This window comes from Myxocyprinus asiaticus, chromosome 12 (assembly GCF_019703515.2).
Source record: "Myxocyprinus asiaticus isolate MX2 ecotype Aquarium Trade chromosome 12, UBuf_Myxa_2, whole genome shotgun sequence".
Taxonomy (NCBI): Eukaryota; Metazoa; Chordata; class Actinopteri; order Cypriniformes; family Catostomidae; genus Myxocyprinus; species Myxocyprinus asiaticus.
The window spans coordinates 46,682,963-46,701,317 of NC_059355.1; the positions used below are offsets into that span (position 1 = coordinate 46,682,963).

The following is an 18,355-nucleotide window of genomic DNA, read 5'->3' on the forward strand; positions in this document are numbered from 1 at the left end:
GAATGTTCTTGGACAGACATTTTATCAATGTTTTGACCGTAGAACGATCCTAAAACACTTTAAACTGCAGTACAGCCCATTGAACAGATTGTAAGTCTATCCCTCACAGCCCCATTGTCATTCCCATTAAAAATCAAAGATGGCACTAGCGTGAATAAGGTCTATGGAAGTGAATGGTGACCAAAACTTTTAAGCTCCAAAAAGCACATAAAGCAAGCATAAAAGTAATCCACATGACTCCAGTGGTTTAATCCATGTCTTCTGAAGAGATCCAATTGATTTTGGGTAAGAACAGACCAAAATATAGCTCCTTTTTCACTATAAATCTTGATATCTGCAGTCTCCTTGGCGATCATGATTTCAAGGTCGATTACACTTCCTAGCGCCATCTAGTGCTCTGCGAATTGGAACGTGGCTTGTAAATCTATCCCTCACAGCCTTGTTGTCATTCCCATTAAAAATCAAAGATGGCACTAGCGTGAATAAGGTCTATGGAAGTGAATGGTGACCAAAACTTTTAAGCTCCAAAAAGCACATAAAGCAAGCATAAAAGTAATCCACATGACTCCAGTGGTTTAATCCATGTCTTCTGAAGAGATCTAATTGATTTTGGGTAAGAACAGACCAAAATATAGCTCCTTTTTCACTATAAATCTTGATATCTGCAGTCTCATCGGCAATCATGGTTTCAAGGTCGATTACACTTCCTAGCACCATCTAGTGCTCTGCGAATCGTAATGTGGCTTGTAAATCTATCCCTCACAGCCTTGTTGTCATTCATGTCCAAAATCAAAGATATCGTTACTGTGAATAAGCTCTATAATAATTAACATTTACTTCATACCTCCCACTTCAGTTCCACTTCGACCCTGATGAGGTGACATTTATGCCTTAGAAACTGGCCCTTAACATTTCATTTGATCAAAATATGTTCTATTTTAACCTTCAATCCTAAAAGAAAACAGCCATTTGTTTTGGTAGCAGAGTGGGCAGGCAACAGCATGCTAGATAATACACACAGCTGGCTAAAAAGTCATTTCTCTAGGGGTGGAATTTCCCAGAGTAACACAAAGCCAATTCGATTACATAATAAAGACATCCCTAATGTTTGAAATGAACCATTCACAAGAGCAAATATTGATCTATAAAAGCAAGTATTTTAAACATCCTCCTATGCAACCCACTACCTCCAGTCTCTCTACCGTCCAGATCTTAAATACGCTAATGTGTGCCCTTAAAGGAATAGTTCACCCAAAAATTTCTCATCATTTACTCACCTTATGCCATACCAGATGTGTATGACTTTCTTTCATCTGCAGAACACAAATTAAGATTTTTAGAAGAATCTTTCAGCAATTTTGGTCCACACAATGCAAGCGAATGGGTGCCAAAATTTTGAAGCTCCAAAAATCACACAAGTCAGCATAAAAGTAATCCATAAAACTCCAGTGGATAAATCAATATCTTCAGAAGCGATCTTCAGTCAATCTCACATTCTTCTTCTTCGGTGATTCACATGCTTCATGCATAACGCCCCCTAATGGGCAGGAAAAATAATTTATCTGTTTCTCTCCCACACCTATCATATCACTTCTGAAGATATGGATTAAAACACTGGAGTTGTATGGATATATTTTACGATGCCTTATTGTGCTTTTTGCAGCATCAACATTTTGGCACCCATTCACTTGCATTGTATGGACCTAAAGAGCTGAAATATTCTTATAAAAATCATAATTTGTGTACTGCTGAAGAAAGAAAGTCATACACATCTGTGATGGCATGAGGGTGAGTAAATGATGAGAGAATTTTCATTTTTGGGTGAACTATTTCTTTAAGCCGAGTTGATTCAGATGTGCTTTCGGTCAAGAGAGAGGAAAACATTAAAGGGACAGTTCAAATTCTATCATCATTTACTCACCCTCATTTGTTCCAAACGCACATGACTTTTTTTTGGTGAAACACAAAAGAGATGTTAGGCACAATGTTAGCTTTGGTCACCATTCACTTTCATAGCACCTTTTCCATACAATGAAAGTGAAAAGTGAACGTGTGACTTTTATTCTGCCTTACATTTCCTGACCTTTTGGGTTCTACAGAAGGAAGTCATAAGAGTTTGGAAACAACTCGAACTTAATGTTCAGAAATGTAAAAATTTTGGGTGAACAGCCCCTTTTAGAATTGACTCTACTGCTAAAACTTTCAATCATCTTTTATCTGCCTTTTTAATGAGGGAGGATCCCTAAAGGCCAATATTTCTAAGGATTTTTAGTCCTAAAAAAACACTCAAGACACCTCTTCAGATGGTTATGTTCATAAAATAGCTTTATTTTCAACAGATCAGAGCCTGCATGTAGAAATCAATGATTCATTGACTTCATTACATCAGTGATTTTTATCTGGATATGACCAAACAAAGCAGCAGATTTGTATTATTTTTCACCATGGAAGTATCACATGGCTTATTCACATCCCCATTAACTAATCCAGAACATCCTTCTACAAAACATAAATAGATTCAGTTTAAAAAAAGGTCTAAAAGGAAATAGAAACTCTCTTTAAAAAAAATCTCTTGAAACACTAACAGCCTTTGAATTTTTGCACTACTGTGTATAAAACAAAATCTAAAAACCATAAAAAATAATCACATGTACAACAGCTGAGAGGGGGAGAAAGCCCCAACCTGAAGGCAGGCAATAAAATATGATAGTTAAATAATAAAAAATAATAAAAAACAAATAATAATAATAATAATACCAGTAAAAGAATGAACATCTACAAAAACAGTGAAGAGAGACAAAAAGTTAGTATAAGCATTGGTCATTGTTCTCGAATAGATACAGATGCAACTGAGTTTCACGTACATGTTTTACATCAAAAAGCGAATATCTGGATGAAATAAGAATGAAACGTTTGGATTTTGGCATTTAAATATTTGGTAAATAAAAAAAGGCTGTCAAGAAATGGCTAAGTACCAAAGTTTTACATTTTATTCAAATGGCTATTTACACTGATCCCTGGATGTTCAATATCTGTTTGCGGCAAGCAGATTTTCAATCAACAGCAAAATCTGTACCAGATAAAGTAGCTTAGCTGACAGTCAAGCAGCACTGTAGTGGATCTAGTCTCTGAATTCACTTTTATAAAACCACCACAGCTATCACATACGGATATGTGGAATGTACATTATCTTCCGACACGTTGATCGAAATAGGTATACATTAGTATAGCACACTGATTTCAAATGTTGCTCTCCGTAGCAAAACACAATTTCATTTCAAAGATATACTGCATGCCCTCAATTTGGTTTCATCTCTATTTAATAAGATCAACAGCACACATTTAAAAACAAAAGACATTTTAAAAAGGCTACTGTAACCACCCCTCTGTAGCACCAATTGGTGATCCAAAGCCTTTAACCTATGAAAGCTCCATTGCATCTTGTAGTGTTCTAAAAATAAATGGGCGCAATGGGCCACATGACACAGGCAATAAATTGAGATGGAGCAAAAACAAAAAGACAACATCATCTTTTGAATTGAGCGGTTTGGCAACAGACGCTATCCTCTGAGTCACTTTTCAATGCAGATTTCATCGAGATTTCAATGCAAATGTCCAGTCAGTAATTATTCCTGTGAGGTCCTTCTGTGTTTGTCATGGTTCGTGAGAGGTTGACTGCGGCCCGTTGGGCTGAGGCACTGTGTGAGCTTATAGTTCAAAGGATAGAAAGAGAGAGAAAATGTGTTTGTATGTATGCTCATGCATAGATTTCTGTGGTGGGCGCTTTCTTGTAGATGGGTGTCTTGCCGAGGTCGTAACTTCCTTCGTCCTTTTTCTTGATGCGGAGAACAAAGTAGACGAGGAGGATGATGAGAAATATGGCGAAGATGAGACCAACTGCTGCGCCAGCAATAACCGCTATAGCACAGAAACAGAAATGTGAGGGAGGCATAACCAATAAACAACCTGCTTCTTGCTTTGATTTTTAATATACAGTGGACCTCAAAAAGCATTGAAATTTAAGCCACACACCTTAAAAATGTATGAATGTCATCGCATTTGATAACGAAACATCAAAACCAAGTGGTATTTACAGTGCTGTGTCCTGATTTCTTCTGTTTTTGTTTGTCACATACTAAATTGTTTAAAAAATTCAAACAAAATCTAACATAAAACAAAGGCAACCTGAGTAAACAGAAAATACAGTTTTTAAATGCTAAATGTTATTTATTGAAGCAAAAAAGTTATCCAATACCAACTGGGCCTGTGTGAAAAAGTATTTGACCCCTTACTAACTGAATCCCCAAATCTATGAAACCGCATTCATAATGGGGTTCAGCTGGACTAGACACACCCAGGCCTGATTACTGCCAACCCTGCTTAAAATCAAATCAACAACTAAACAGAACTTAAGCAGCATGAGTTGGCTAAAAGGTCTCACCCAGTAGCACACTATGCCAAGGTCAAAAGAAATTCCAGAAATGACATCAGTCTGGGAAGGGTTACAAATCTATTTCAAAGGCTCTGGGACTCCAAAGAACCACAGTGAGAGCCATTATCTCCAAATGGAGAAAACTTGGCACAGTAGTGAACCTTCCCAGAAGTGGCTGACCTTCCAAAATTCATCCAAGAGCACAGCGACGACTCATCCAGAAAGTCACAAAAAAGCCAAGGACAACATTCAAGGAACTGCAGGCCTCTCCTGCATCAATAAAGGTCACTGTGCATGACTCCACTATCAGAAAGACACTGGCCGAAAATGCCATCCATGGAAGAGTGGTGAGGTGAAAACAACTGCTAACCCAGAAGAACATTAAGGCTTGTCTGAATTTTTGCCAAAACACACCTTGATGATCCTCAAACCTTTTGGGAGAATGTTCTGTGGACTGATGAGTCGAAAGTGGAACTGTTTGGAAGACAGGTGTCCCGTTACATCTGGCGTAAATCAAACACAGAATTCCACAAAAAGAACTTCATACCGACGGTCAAGCATGGTGGTGGTAGTGTGATGTTGTGGGGATGCTTTGCTGCTTCAGGGCGACTTGCAATAATTGAGGGAAACATAAATTCTGCTCATTACCAGAAAATCCTAAAGGAGAACGTCCGGCCATCAGACTGTGAGTTGAAACTTAAGCGAAACTGGATAATGCAGCAAGACAATGATCCAAACTACAGGAGTAAGTCCACCTCTAAATGGCTCAAAAGAAGCTAAATTAAAGTTTTGGAGTGGCCCAGTCAAAGTCCTGACTTGAACCCGATTGAGATGCTGTGGCAGGACCTTAAATGGGCAGTTCATGCTCGAAAACTCTCCAATCTGGCTGAACTAAAGTAGTTCTGCAAAGAAGAGTGGGCCAAAATTCCACCATAGCGATGAGAAAGACTGATCTCAGTTATCGGAAGCGATTGATTGCAGTTGTTGGGTGGCACAACAAGCTATTAAGTTTAAGGGGGCAGTTAGTTTTTCACATGTGTGATACACACATGTTGGATAACTTTTTTTGCTTCAAAAAATAAATACAATTAATAAATAATAAATATTATATATATAAATATATATTTGAAAACTGTATTTTGTGTTTACTCAGATTGCCTTTGTTTTACAGTATATCTCAAAATAAATACACAAAAATAGAAGAAATCAGGAAGGGGGCAAACACTTTTTCACAGTACTCTATTTTATACAGAGATAGCATAAGGACCAGTTGGTTAAAGGTATTTATCCAGGTAATTACCAAAATGGCTCAGAAAAGTTAATTCTGAGAAAAGGCATTAATTCAGTGTCCAAATACTTTTGAGGCCACTGTAATACTGCATATTTGTAAATAAAATAATACAATTGAAATATATTTAGCTGTATGTAAACTTTAAATTGTGTCCTTACCCACAAGCACCTCTGTATTATTGAAGAAGCTCTCGTCTCCAGCGTGAGACATGTGCACATTACTGGTTTGAGAATCGTCTTGGTTTGGTAGTTTACCCAGTGCAACCTCATTGTTCTTGATCAGCACCTCATCGTTAATAGTGGGCTTTGGGGGAACTGGACGCTCACGATCAGGGATCATGTTATCGATGACCTCATTCTGAGAAAAGGAGGATATGATCAGGACAAAGTTGGATGTACAGGTTACAGTCAACCTTTTAAATTGTATACCATTTCAAAAGGCAATATTTTGGCACTGCCTTTAAAACAGCCAATGGGTGATGCTCACAAATCATATTTAACCCCAAATCAGTACAAAAACATCTTAATTTATAGTTTGCATACAGAAAATTAAGCCAGCATTCACAACCATTAAGATTTTTTGCATTGTGACATTATTTCAGGGCACTTCAGCACATTTTACTCCCCAATTTTCATTGCTGTAACACGTCGGAACGTTTTACTTTTACTACTCCCATTGTTTTCATTGATGATTCTCTTTGCTGTTACATGATTATTTTTGGCTGTATTATAGTAGAAAAAAAGATGCTGTTGTACAATGATTTATTTTATTAAAATTGGCAAAAAAGGAAAGGCAGTACCAATGAAATACTATTATGTGTAAATGCGTCAATTTAAATAAGAATCTTTTTTTTTTTCATTGCAGTAATGAGAACAGGTGGGTGAAATGTGCGCAACTGTCAAAAAAAAAAAAAAAAGTAGCAATGTTAGCTTAATGGCCCTAAAAATAGGCTTTATTTTCTATATGATATATATATTTCTTTTTATTTTTTATTTTGCAGTAAAACAGGACCAGGACATTTTCTTGACAGTTTTCGCAAGAGTCACCCCAAAGTTACCACTGTAACCATTCTGTAGATCCACTACAAAACACTACTTTTACTCAGTATCTTTGCTAGTAAAAATATCTTAACATCCATAAAACAAGACAAATTTTAAGCAAAACAAGATAAGATATTAAGACTCATTTTGATAATGTGTTGTGGATACAAGTGTATTTTGTCTTGCTCACTTTCTATTCCCCCCCCACTCGTTTTAAGCATAAATCACAATCAATATTATTGCATTACTATTTTCATATTTTCTAACAGCCCATTTTTACTGTATCCGAATGATAGTTTTCCCAATTTGTAGATGAAATTTGACATTAGAGAAGATGGCTAAGAGAGTTGAGGGTTAATTACCTCTTTATCTGGGGTGAACGCTGTATCTCCAGAGCCTGACATGTCATCATAATCGTCGCTGTCGTCTTCGTCAAAGCCATCCTCATCGTCAGTTGTTGGGTTTATGTCAGTGAACTCAAAATCTCTGTTTGTAGAATCACCGGAGGACTCGAGATCCTCAAAGGACAACTTATTTTCCAGAGGTACCCATGTTTCCATTTCTCGTACCTGCAAGGAGATGGACAAAACCTTTTTTATTTACATCAGGTATATGCTTAACTGCACTTATTTCAGGGCAAACTATCAAATAAAAAAAAATTACAAATTCACTCCTGGGAAATGTAACGGTGTGCAGACATCAGAAACAAAGAATTATCATGCTATGATAAAACTACCATTTCTATTAGCTTCAAAATCATCTATATGCTAGGTTACTCCTAAAAGATGTCAAAATAAAATTGTATTAGATTTTTGATAACAGCCTCTTATAGTTAGAGTTTTCTAAAGACCTTACGTGCAAAGTCTTTTTGATGCCTCTTTAATATTAAGGAGGTTACAGTCCAAACCTTTATCTATGGCATCTGAGAGGGCACTTAATGTAATTGAGAGACATCAACACTGCTTTAATCACGTTACAGACCCATTTGGCCAAGCACGGAGAATGGGGCTTAAACTGAAAACCCATTTAATGGTATAAGCCTATTAATATAATAGGAGGAAGAACACCACAAATCTTGATTTATGTTCCATCTATTTGTCTCTTTCTCACTGTATCTTTGTGGGTGTGTCGCTCAAGAGCCATTAAGGGAGGGTTCGAGCCAAGTCTGGGACAGGTGGCAATTTTTATTTTCACTGTTGCTATGGTTGCAAGAGTTCCAAATGTAAAAAAAAAAAAAAAAAAGTATCCAAGAATAACAAACATGAAGCAGCTATGCGGCATTTTGGCACCATGTTCAAAGAAACAATCAATTTTCACACACTAACATGACTCGCCTTGCCTACACGTTTGGGCCTGTGGACTAAATTCACACCAGGGTTGGGCAAAATTCAGAATCTAGGAACTGGCTCCTTTTCAATTGATGAATAGAATTTCCCGAATTGCTATTCAAAGAAATCCTACACTAACACAAAATAAGGTTCTTGTAAACCTGCTTAATGTTGTTTGGCTCTATGTTCAAGAGTTTGGGGGCAAATTAGACCATCTACTAAAAGCAATTTTTTTTTATATAATAGGGAAAATACATTTTTATAGGTAAAATTTCAACACTCTCAAATTCAGGAATTGGAATTTAAAAGACATTCTGAATTTAGTTATGAATTAGGGCTAAAATGATTAGTCGACAACGTCGAAAAGTATAAGAAGTATAACCAAGTGAAAAAATACACTTGTATACAAAATACACTTATATTTAAGATACATTCTCTTAAAGCAAGTCTAATATCTATATGTTGCTTCTCAAGTAAATGTATCTTGTTTTAAGGATTTTTAGACAATTTTAAAATGGAAAACAAGACAAAAACACTTGATAACAGTAGGATTTTTTGCAGTGAATTTCTTTACTGAATTAACCTTATTAAAAAGTGTTTTTTCCCCCTTTAATTCTGTGAATGTCATTTAGAGGTATTTTTAAAAGATTATTTTGTCCTCTATTGTTAGTATGCACGTTTAATACAACCTTTTAAGTCGGGGCACAAGCTGAATAATTGGTTAAGAGCTAATGATTAATCGTTGCAATAATCGCCCGAATAGTCGACTAATCGTTCTAATAATCATTAGATTAATCGATTATGAAAATAATCGTTAGTTGCAGCCCTATTATGAATCTCTCACAACCCTGATTCACACACTTTGTACTGTGTAATTTTGTACTGCAATCACTCTACCCATCACCTTCCAGCGAGTCAGAGGGGTTAGCAAGTTACTGCAGGTTTGCGAGTATTGTGTAAAAACAATGAAAGGATTCATCGGACAGGGGCTGAGGGTCTTTATCTGTCTCGCTCTCATGCTTGCTGTCAAAAACAGATTTATCGAACATGACTCACTGAACAGTTGCACATACCAAAAAAAATAAAAAAATAATAAAAATCACAAACATCCTTAACGCACAGGTGCATACTCTTGCCAGCTAACACGGAGTAACCACACTTGACAAATCTCACACATTACACACAACCATAAGTCAGCCCACATGCAAACACACCTTACTGACGATTCTAAAACATATGCGCTCAAATAGAACAACAAAATCTATTTTAAATACAAACACATTAGCATGGTTCGCCCAGAGACAAACTTGATACATTAAACAGCTCTAGTCCCTCTAGGGAGGGTTTTTAAAATGGAGACCAGAAAAAAAAAAAAGACCAGAGGGGCGGACTCATTTTCCAGGAAAACCAGGATCATGCAAACAGCACATGAAACTGCAAGTTAGCTCTAGCCTGCTCTGTTGTTCAAAGATAATAAAAGAAAAAGGGAGCGAGAAAGACAGAAACCACAAGAGGGTGTGGGGGAGAGACCGGCATAGTTTATGGTTTTCAGCCTTACAGCGCCGTGAAACCCCACTCCAAAATCTCCCTACATAAAAAACACTCAGCTCGGAGAAAAAAAAAAAAAAAAAAGCACAGCGGATGCCCTCTGCCTAAAACCGTGGTTTAAACTGATGGTTAAATGATTAAATTCTCATAAGCAACCCACTGACTACAACACACTTGAAAAGAATTAAAAAAAAATAAAATAAAATAAAAAATAAAAAATATCACACCAACCGAACTGAAGACTATAGACTGATCTGGACTGTTATAGAAAGTCCCCCACAATTCTTACTCACAAGGCAGGAAATAAATGCTAATTTCTCAGCAATAATCACAAAAACCCCCACCAGCGTTTAAAAACATCAGTATTTACATGCACACCAATACGCTGATTACTACCAGAAATCAGCTTTTCCATAAAATCCGACAAGAAAATTGTTGAGATTAGAAATAAATTATTATTCTTTGCTTTTGATGTCAAAACTTAAATAGTAGGGATGGAACAAAATATCAAGATTCGTTTCTATATACAATGAGGTTCACTATTCGATATAATCTTGACTGAATTACATTTCTTTTTTGAGAAAGGTTTGATCAAAATGAATGTTCTCATCAGAATATAGTTCTCCAATACACAATATAAATTCTCAAAAGTTCAAATAATAAGAGTTTCACATTTAAATAATTGTCTACATTCATGAGGGATTGCAATCAAAACATGTAAGGGACAGCCGTGTATGATTTTATGGTTTTAAATAACTTTCAGATAGTCTGCGTCTTGTCAACGACCAGTGTGTTCACAGGCTGTGGGTGAACGAACCGCAGGGTAAAGCTAGGCCTATATGAAATTGAAACAGAACTGCTTTTACCTCACATACAGCATAATCATACCTTTTTGCTGCACATAGGGCTGGACGATAAAAGATATCGATATTTATATATACTGTATTATATATAAAAAATCTATATTGATGATAAACATTTGAGTCATTTTGATATTTAGCTGATGTTCTACATCTAGACGAACGGATCACGTATTTGTCGCTAAAAACACAAGCAGTTCGGCAAAGTTATGCACAACTTTCTAACGGATTCACAGTCCTGAATTCAACCGGTTAGGAAGTATTAGACCTTGGATATATCCTTTAGATATACAGGTATCTACTTAACATTTATAATCAAACATTTATTTTCTGTATTATCGCATTTATTCTCAGCATTCATTATTTCATTTTTATTAATTTATACATTTTTACAAATGAAAAGTCATTCCTTCTAAAAATCATCTGATTTATTGAAGTCTTTTCCATCTGCTGGATCTCACTGCATCAAAAATATATCACACGAATTGTATGGTACTTCTCTGGTGCTCTGTAGCCCCTGATTGCTATATACTTCCATTGTTCGGAAAAGAGCAGCCTGAACATTATATCTACTTTTGTGGTCCATGGAAGACATTGAGAATAAGTAAACAGTGACAGAACTTTCATTTTGGGGTGAACTATCCCTTTAAGGACCGCTTATAATATTTGTTTAGTAAGATGGAATGATGACACATGCATGTACATGTCCTACAGGTATGAATACGCTCTAGTGATCACTGAAATCTCCAGACACTTCTCTGTATATCTAAGAAATGACTAAAGCTAAGCCTATGTAAATTACCCAGCTTACTTAAGATAGATTTCAGTCAAGACTAGAAAAGCTGGGAGTAAATCCGACCATCTGCTGACAAATGGTCTGGTATCTGTTCCAGTGAGTCCCAATGGCAGAGGTAAAGAGAAACACTAGCAATCAGTGACTCATACATTACTATGGTGAACAGCACATAGCTTGCCTATGGTGATCAGCTGATTAGAGATTGTATGAGTTTAAAGGCCAATATTTAAATAACTATGACCATTACAAATCTTAGTTTTAGCTTCTTTGTTATTCTGTGTGATAAAGACATCGGTGATCCTTAAGTTTGTATTACAGTGAGGCTAGCGATATTACCTGCTCTCATCTCCTTGCTATCCTTTCAGGTCACAACCAATTACAGCCTTAGTCCTCAACACAAAGGCATCTGTCAGTCCCACCAATCGGATTTACACGTGCATTGTGTCATCTGATCTCCTCGTGAGATACACATTTTTCAGCCAGTACAGGACAGAGGGAACGTCCTGCTTCGCAATCACAAACACACACTCACATGGCTGCAAAATTCAAGATTCCTTCCACCTTCATGTGAACTATTTATAGCACATTATTTCCCCACACGCCCAGTTGAATCTTAACAGTGGGGTAGAAAAGACGAGACGTCATTGTCCAAACAAATTCCAATTTCTCAATCTAACACCTGTTCACAGACCTGAAGCATTAGGGCATCTGAAGGAAACAAGATTGGTCTCTTCCTTCAAAATCTTCAACCAACCAAACCAAACAAAAAGGACTATTCAGCCACATCGTCAACATCAGCCTCTTTTATCTCCCACAGGAAGTATGATCATCCTTTCCTGCTATCTGTTAATGGCTTATTAATGAACACACTATTAAGCCTTTTTGAGACACAATGAGCCATTCTGAATGGACCAAACAATCAGTATTGTGTGGTCTGGGCCTTTGTGACAACATGAAGCAGCCCTTCAAAAGCATAGTTTGCTTTTTAGTGCTTCCTTGGCTGGTTACAACTTGCGCTTAATACTTAAAGACATTAAATTAAGCCATTTTGAATTGATTAGGATTGATGAAAGCACAAGGGTAAAACAAAATGCTGTAAATATGCATAGACTGGACATTTCAGAGTATGTACTCAAAGTACAATGTATCCCAAAAACAGAGATGATCTCTAATGGTGAATCTAATGAAAACATGTCACCAAGATTTTCTGCATTGTGACATTATTTTCATGACAAATTAAGCATATTTTAATGGTCCTAGCAATATACATTTATTACAGAAAAAAGAATATATATATTATATATGAGAACTCTTACTAAAAATCTTTAAAAAAAAAAAAAGAAAATTATACCTAGATATAGATATTATCTTAACTGTCCTAAATCTAGGCTTCATTGTCTTTATGCATTAATATCATTCAATATTTTTTTTAATTGATTGTGGGTTGTATATAAATATTGACAAGTTTCTTGAGAATCACCCTATATATATATATATATATATATATATATATATATATATATATATATATATACACACACACACACACACACACACACACACACACTGTGTGTGTTACACACATTTCTTTCACCTTTGATCCTGAGATGAAGTATGTCCTTGATTAACAAAAGGACTGAACAATTAATCGAAATAAAATCTAAATCGCGATATGACAGTGTGATTATCAAACCGCAAGTGCTGTGATTTAAATATAGTCTGAACGTGCTGAATGCTGCACTTTGTGTGCAGCTCTGTTCTCTGTAGTGAGCTAATGAGCTGAGATTCACTAATTACACATTTTCTGTAGTTCTAAATATCCTGGGCTGCTAAAAGTTAGCCGCTAAATAGCTTGTATGGCTACATTCATTGCCAGAGCCAGTTTAGTTATTCAAGAGCAAAACTAAAAAAGCTGTTTAAGATTCATTTTTTTTAAAAACCTTAAAACTACATTTGGATTTACTTAGTTAAAACCTTTTCAAAAGTGTCAACAGAATAATACAGGTTCCTCAAATGTGTAGAAGCGTTACAGTCCAGTAAGACATGTTTAATGGATAGTGGGTTCTGACAGGATGGGCACTTTGGTGTATTTTCTCCAGGTAGTAAAAATTGGTGTGTGAGCCTTGCGTGTCCTATGCGGCATCGAGTGCAAATGACTTGATCCCAACGATTATTAAAAGGGAATACGTGTCTTGTCCCAACAACAGGATTTATTTCCCGTAATTTGTTCTTTAAACACTGATCCCATTCCGAATGCCATTTGTTTTTAGTGTACATGTTTAATGTTGGTTTTAGGTCTGTGAACAGAATAGAGCATTTTACTGATTCTGAGGATAATGCTTCTTTGGCAGCTCTAATCTGTGTGTTCATTACCAGAGAGGCCAGGTACCCAGCAGAAAATAATACTAAAATTATTTGATTCCAGAGATGACAATGTTTAAATAGACTATAATGCTTCCAGACAGGATTTGGAATCAGTTATCATTAAAAAGGACTTCTGTGGAACGGTCTCAATGAACTTCAGTGCTAGTAATAAAGCAATTGCCTCTGCAGTAAAAACTGAACTTTGGTCAGGGATGTGTATGCCTTGACACAGTTGACTTGTTGCAAAGGCTGCTGCCACTTGATTTCCAGATTTGGATCCATCGGTGTATATTAGGATATGTTGTGGGAACACTGCTCTTATATCCAGAAATTGTTGGTAATACTCATTCGGATGAGTTTTTGATTTCTCGTTAAATCCAGATGGATTTTAAAACATTTTTAAAATCAAAAGTTGTATTAGTTGCACTATGTTTATCGTTAATGCACTATGAACTAACAATGAACAATTTGATGTGAAAGAGGAACATGTGCTGTGTTTGCAGGGACAGCAATGGCGTGTTTAGACTCACTTTGGTTTGGAGACCTGAAAAACACCCAGCCGGGTGTTTATTTGAAGAATGGGTATTTTCAGGAGTACAAACATTGACACTCCAGGAAAAAACAAAAGGTATGATGGAAATGTCAATGTGTAGGGGAGGGTGTAGTACACACAGAAAATGTGCTCAGAAAAGAATAAAGACAATTTAGATATCAGACAAACCCAAACGCAAAGGCTTGTGTTATGTAAAGTCCACAATCAATCAATTCCTCAGCAATTACTAGAACACCCCAACTATTACAGGACTACCACAAGTGTAACGTCTGATTTCTCACTCTCCACACTAATAAGTAGAACATTTTAATATTTACAAAATCAAGAATAGAGGAAGTCGTTATGAAGGACAGCTGGTGACTGGCTATCAATAATTCCAAATAAACCTGGCTAGCATATGGTTAATGACACCACAAGCAACACAAGAGGAACTGCGATGGATGTGGTCTGTTAAAATACTCTAGAAAACACAGGATTCCCTTTATGTGGCCTTAAGCTATTTCTTTGGAACCACAAAAATTATCTTTGTGGCACAAGCCATTTTATCCTTGAAATAAACGCAGTGAAAGATGTATTCAACCAGCAGAGTTGCGGTCACTAAGAATAACTAAGAATAGTTATAAAAGAATGAATACATTCTTAACTTCTTTCAGAGCAGCAAATAAAACCTTTTTGCAGTGCCAACATTCCAGCCTCAAAAGCAATTTAATAGGCCAGTGGACAGCGATGCAGAAATCATTATTACAAAGTATTTAGCATGTTCAGTCTTTCAGCTGCCATTCAGGTTAGCCTTGCACTCCAAAAATAATTAAATGAATAAATACATAAAAGCAAAACCTGTGTGTGCAAATGTCCTCACACCTAATTCATAACACAGCCATTAGCAGGCCTGCTTGCATAGTCATTTGATGACCAATGCACAAGCAATACTTACAAGAACTTATTTACAGAAGGAGGGATCTCATATGGAAAAAGTGTGTTAGAAAGACAGAGATGGAATTAGAGAAATGTAATCTTATCTACAATTTGACAGAATGTCTTTTGCTTTATAGGGGCACTGAGTTACTACTGTGACAGTGTATCATTACATAAATATATACCAAATAGGGTGACATTTACTCAAAAAAATAAAAAAATAAAAATAGTAATACAATGTTAAAAGCGCTATTCTAATATAACTAGAATCAAGGCCAAAAAGTGAATTCAAACTCCAACTTCACTCATTACTGGAGGTTTTAAAGAAATATTCAGGGTTCAATACAAGTTAGGCTCAATCGACAGCATTTGTGACATAATGTTGATTACCACACCTTGTCTCTCCTTTTCTTTAAAAAAAAAAAAAAAAAGCTAAAATCGTGTGCTGCAGCCAGGTCTCCTAAGCAACCAAGTTGGCCCGGTTGCTAGGGAGGGTAGAGTCACATGGGGTAAGCTCCTCATGGTCGCTCTAATGTGGTTCTCGCTCTCGGTGAGGCACATGGCGAGTTGTGCGTGGATGCCACGGAGAATAGCGAAGCCTCCACATGTTTTATGTCTCCGCGGTAACGCGCACAAGCCACAGGATAAGATGGACGGATTGACGGTCTCAGATGTGAAGGCAACTGAGATTCGTCCTCCACCACCCGGATTGAGGCGAGTCACTACGCCACCATGAGGACCTAGGGCGCATTGAGAATTGGGCATTCCAAATTGGGGAGAAAAGGGGAGAGAAAAAAAGAAGCTCAAATCGAGGTTACAGTGAGGCACTTACAATGGAGGTAAATGGGGCCAATTTTCGAAGGGTGTAAGGCAGAAATGTGAAGCTTTTAATTTTATAAAAGCACTTGTATAATTGTTCTTTTAAGAAAAGGAGGACAAATCCAAATGAACTTTTGTGGTAATCAACATTATCCCACAAATGCTGTCGACTGAGTTACTTGTTTTGAACCCGAATATTCCTGTGATATGAGTCATGTTGAGTTTAAGCAACACTCTTGACCAGTGGTTGAAGAGAAGGGACTCGGATGAAAGATCTGGACCATTTAAATCCGCCTAAGTGTGTGAAATCCCAAAAGGCGGCTGGTCAAGGTCAGGACGGGTCACATTCCTTAGGAAAATGCAAAAGAATGGAGAGAAAGGGGGATGAAATTAACACAGACACTTCTGCATGATTCCGAGGAATGTTCTCTGCCTCGAAGCACAACGCACTTGGTGTGTGCAACCTTGTTCCCACAATCCCTCCTGAGATTAATATGATCCAATCACACCATCCAGTGTACTAAGAGGCCAGCTATTTCTCAACTGCGTCGCTGAACACGTTTTCGTGTTCCATGACTTTATTTCCATGTAAATTGCATAACAACATAGTATTACACATTCAAACCCTCAACCGACAAGGACAAGGACAATTCTCGAAGTCTGCTACATATGTTTGTGTTGAGATGTAGATAAAGATCTGTGATGTGTCTGACAACACCTTTCCAAAGGTCTGTACAGTGTTTTGGCCCAGAGCATTTGCATTTTGACTTCAGATATGTGTGTGTGTCTGACTGACCATGGGTACTCACTGGGTGGCATTTGTCTTCTATTGCAGCCCTGCTCCCTACTCGCACCCAGCTATTCTTTTGATTTATGAAAGAACTGCCCAGCACAAAGCTGTGCCATCCCATTCACAGGTGCTTCACTGGGTGATTGCATATAGTGGATCGTTGGAAAAGTAAACCTCATAGACAAAACCATAACAGTGGAATGGACCCCATCTAAATCAAAGAGGTAGTTATCCCTGCAGGATAAAAAGTGTCACATGAAAGCCAATGCAACTCATTAAGTTACTCAACACACAAGAATGAGCAAGACTAGCTGCGTGCAAAGGCCACGAAACTCGCTCTTTAAAACGTATAAATAAATAACATGAAACCCCAGAATTGTGTATCCATGTGATTGATTGCTTGTTGTCTATTCTTATCAACAATTTAAAGACACCTTTTCCCTTTATGAAAACTGATAGAGTGCGCGCGCCTCAGAAAACATGACATAATAACCACTAAGATTTGTTTGGGCGCTTGACAAGTAAACTAAAGGTAAAAAAGTACAAACCTTTATTTAAAACGCTAATTATATTGAAAACATAACTTGAAAAGTCTTCCTGTTGTTTCATCAGGCATGTTGTCAAAGTGCTAAAGCATTAGCTACCACAAACATCTCATCTTCCCTTGACTGAACTTTACCCATGAAGAGTTGACAAAACTACTTTTTTCTTTAACTGTGGTTATAAAAACAGATCAGCACAACTTTGAACTCTTTATTTCTTCATTTTACTTGGCTATTATACAATTATGGTCGTTAACTCACCGATTCTGCGAAGACAGCCACCGCTGACAAAACCAACATGAGGTAAACTTTCAACATCTTTTTCTCCAACTAAAACCCCCAGCTGACGAAAGCTAACCGTTTCCAAAGTGAATCACTCAAGAAAAGCAGGATATATTTTTTTTAATTATTATTAATCCTCGTTTAATTAGTCCTCTCTTACGATAATATGAAGAGGTTTGTTTTAACACGTAACTCCTACTACTATCAACAGCACTGGTACACAAAGTATTCCTGTGTAATGATTAATCCCCGAGGTTATATATGCCAACCAAAACTCCGCCCACTTTATGTTTGCAGCCAATCAGAGTCACGGTGGTCGTGACGTAGTTTTTAAGGAAACTCCACTGGACGCGACAGGCTGCGTTGTGCGTTCAAAAAATAAAACTTTCGAGTCTACAGATATTGAGTGGGATCAAAACAAACATGAAAACAATCAGATTACTTTGTGATTAGAGTAGTTTTACGGTGGTTTTAAGTTTAGGTGGTTTAAACAACTCTTTCATGCTTAATCCTAAAATAATAATGAGTTATCTGATATGTTCACATGGTTTATGTTCTTACTTTGTATCTGTAAGTACTTAAAATAAATTATATTAATTGTATTATATATAAAGAATTTATCGCTGACTTAATAGTTTGGAAACGTTCGGGGAAAGTTTCAATGACGTAAACTTCCGGGATTTTTCTGTGATGTGGAAAGCATTTTCAGGGAAGCGTAGATGATAAATAAATCAAAGGGGAGGGTAAATGGAGTTTTATAATTATATAATTTCTATATGATAAATTACATAATAA

At 36.8% G+C, this 18,355-nt stretch overlaps 1 protein-coding gene across 1 annotated transcript; it reads right to left on the bottom strand.

Moving 5' to 3' along the window:
• Window positions 1-2,307: 2,307 nt before the first annotated feature.
• Window positions 2,308-17,780, bottom strand: LOC127449496 (syndecan-4-like). Its single transcript, XM_051712971.1, has 4 exons — window positions 17,540-17,780; window positions 7,126-7,332; window positions 5,882-6,080; window positions 2,308-3,918 (listed from the first exon to the last, which is right to left on the bottom strand). The coding sequence occupies exons 1-4, from the start codon at window positions 17,594-17,596 to the stop codon at window positions 3,758-3,760; spliced, it is 624 nt and encodes a 207-aa protein (XP_051568931.1). The 5' UTR covers window positions 17,597-17,780; the 3' UTR covers window positions 2,308-3,757.
• Window positions 17,781-18,355: the final 575 nt, after the last annotated feature.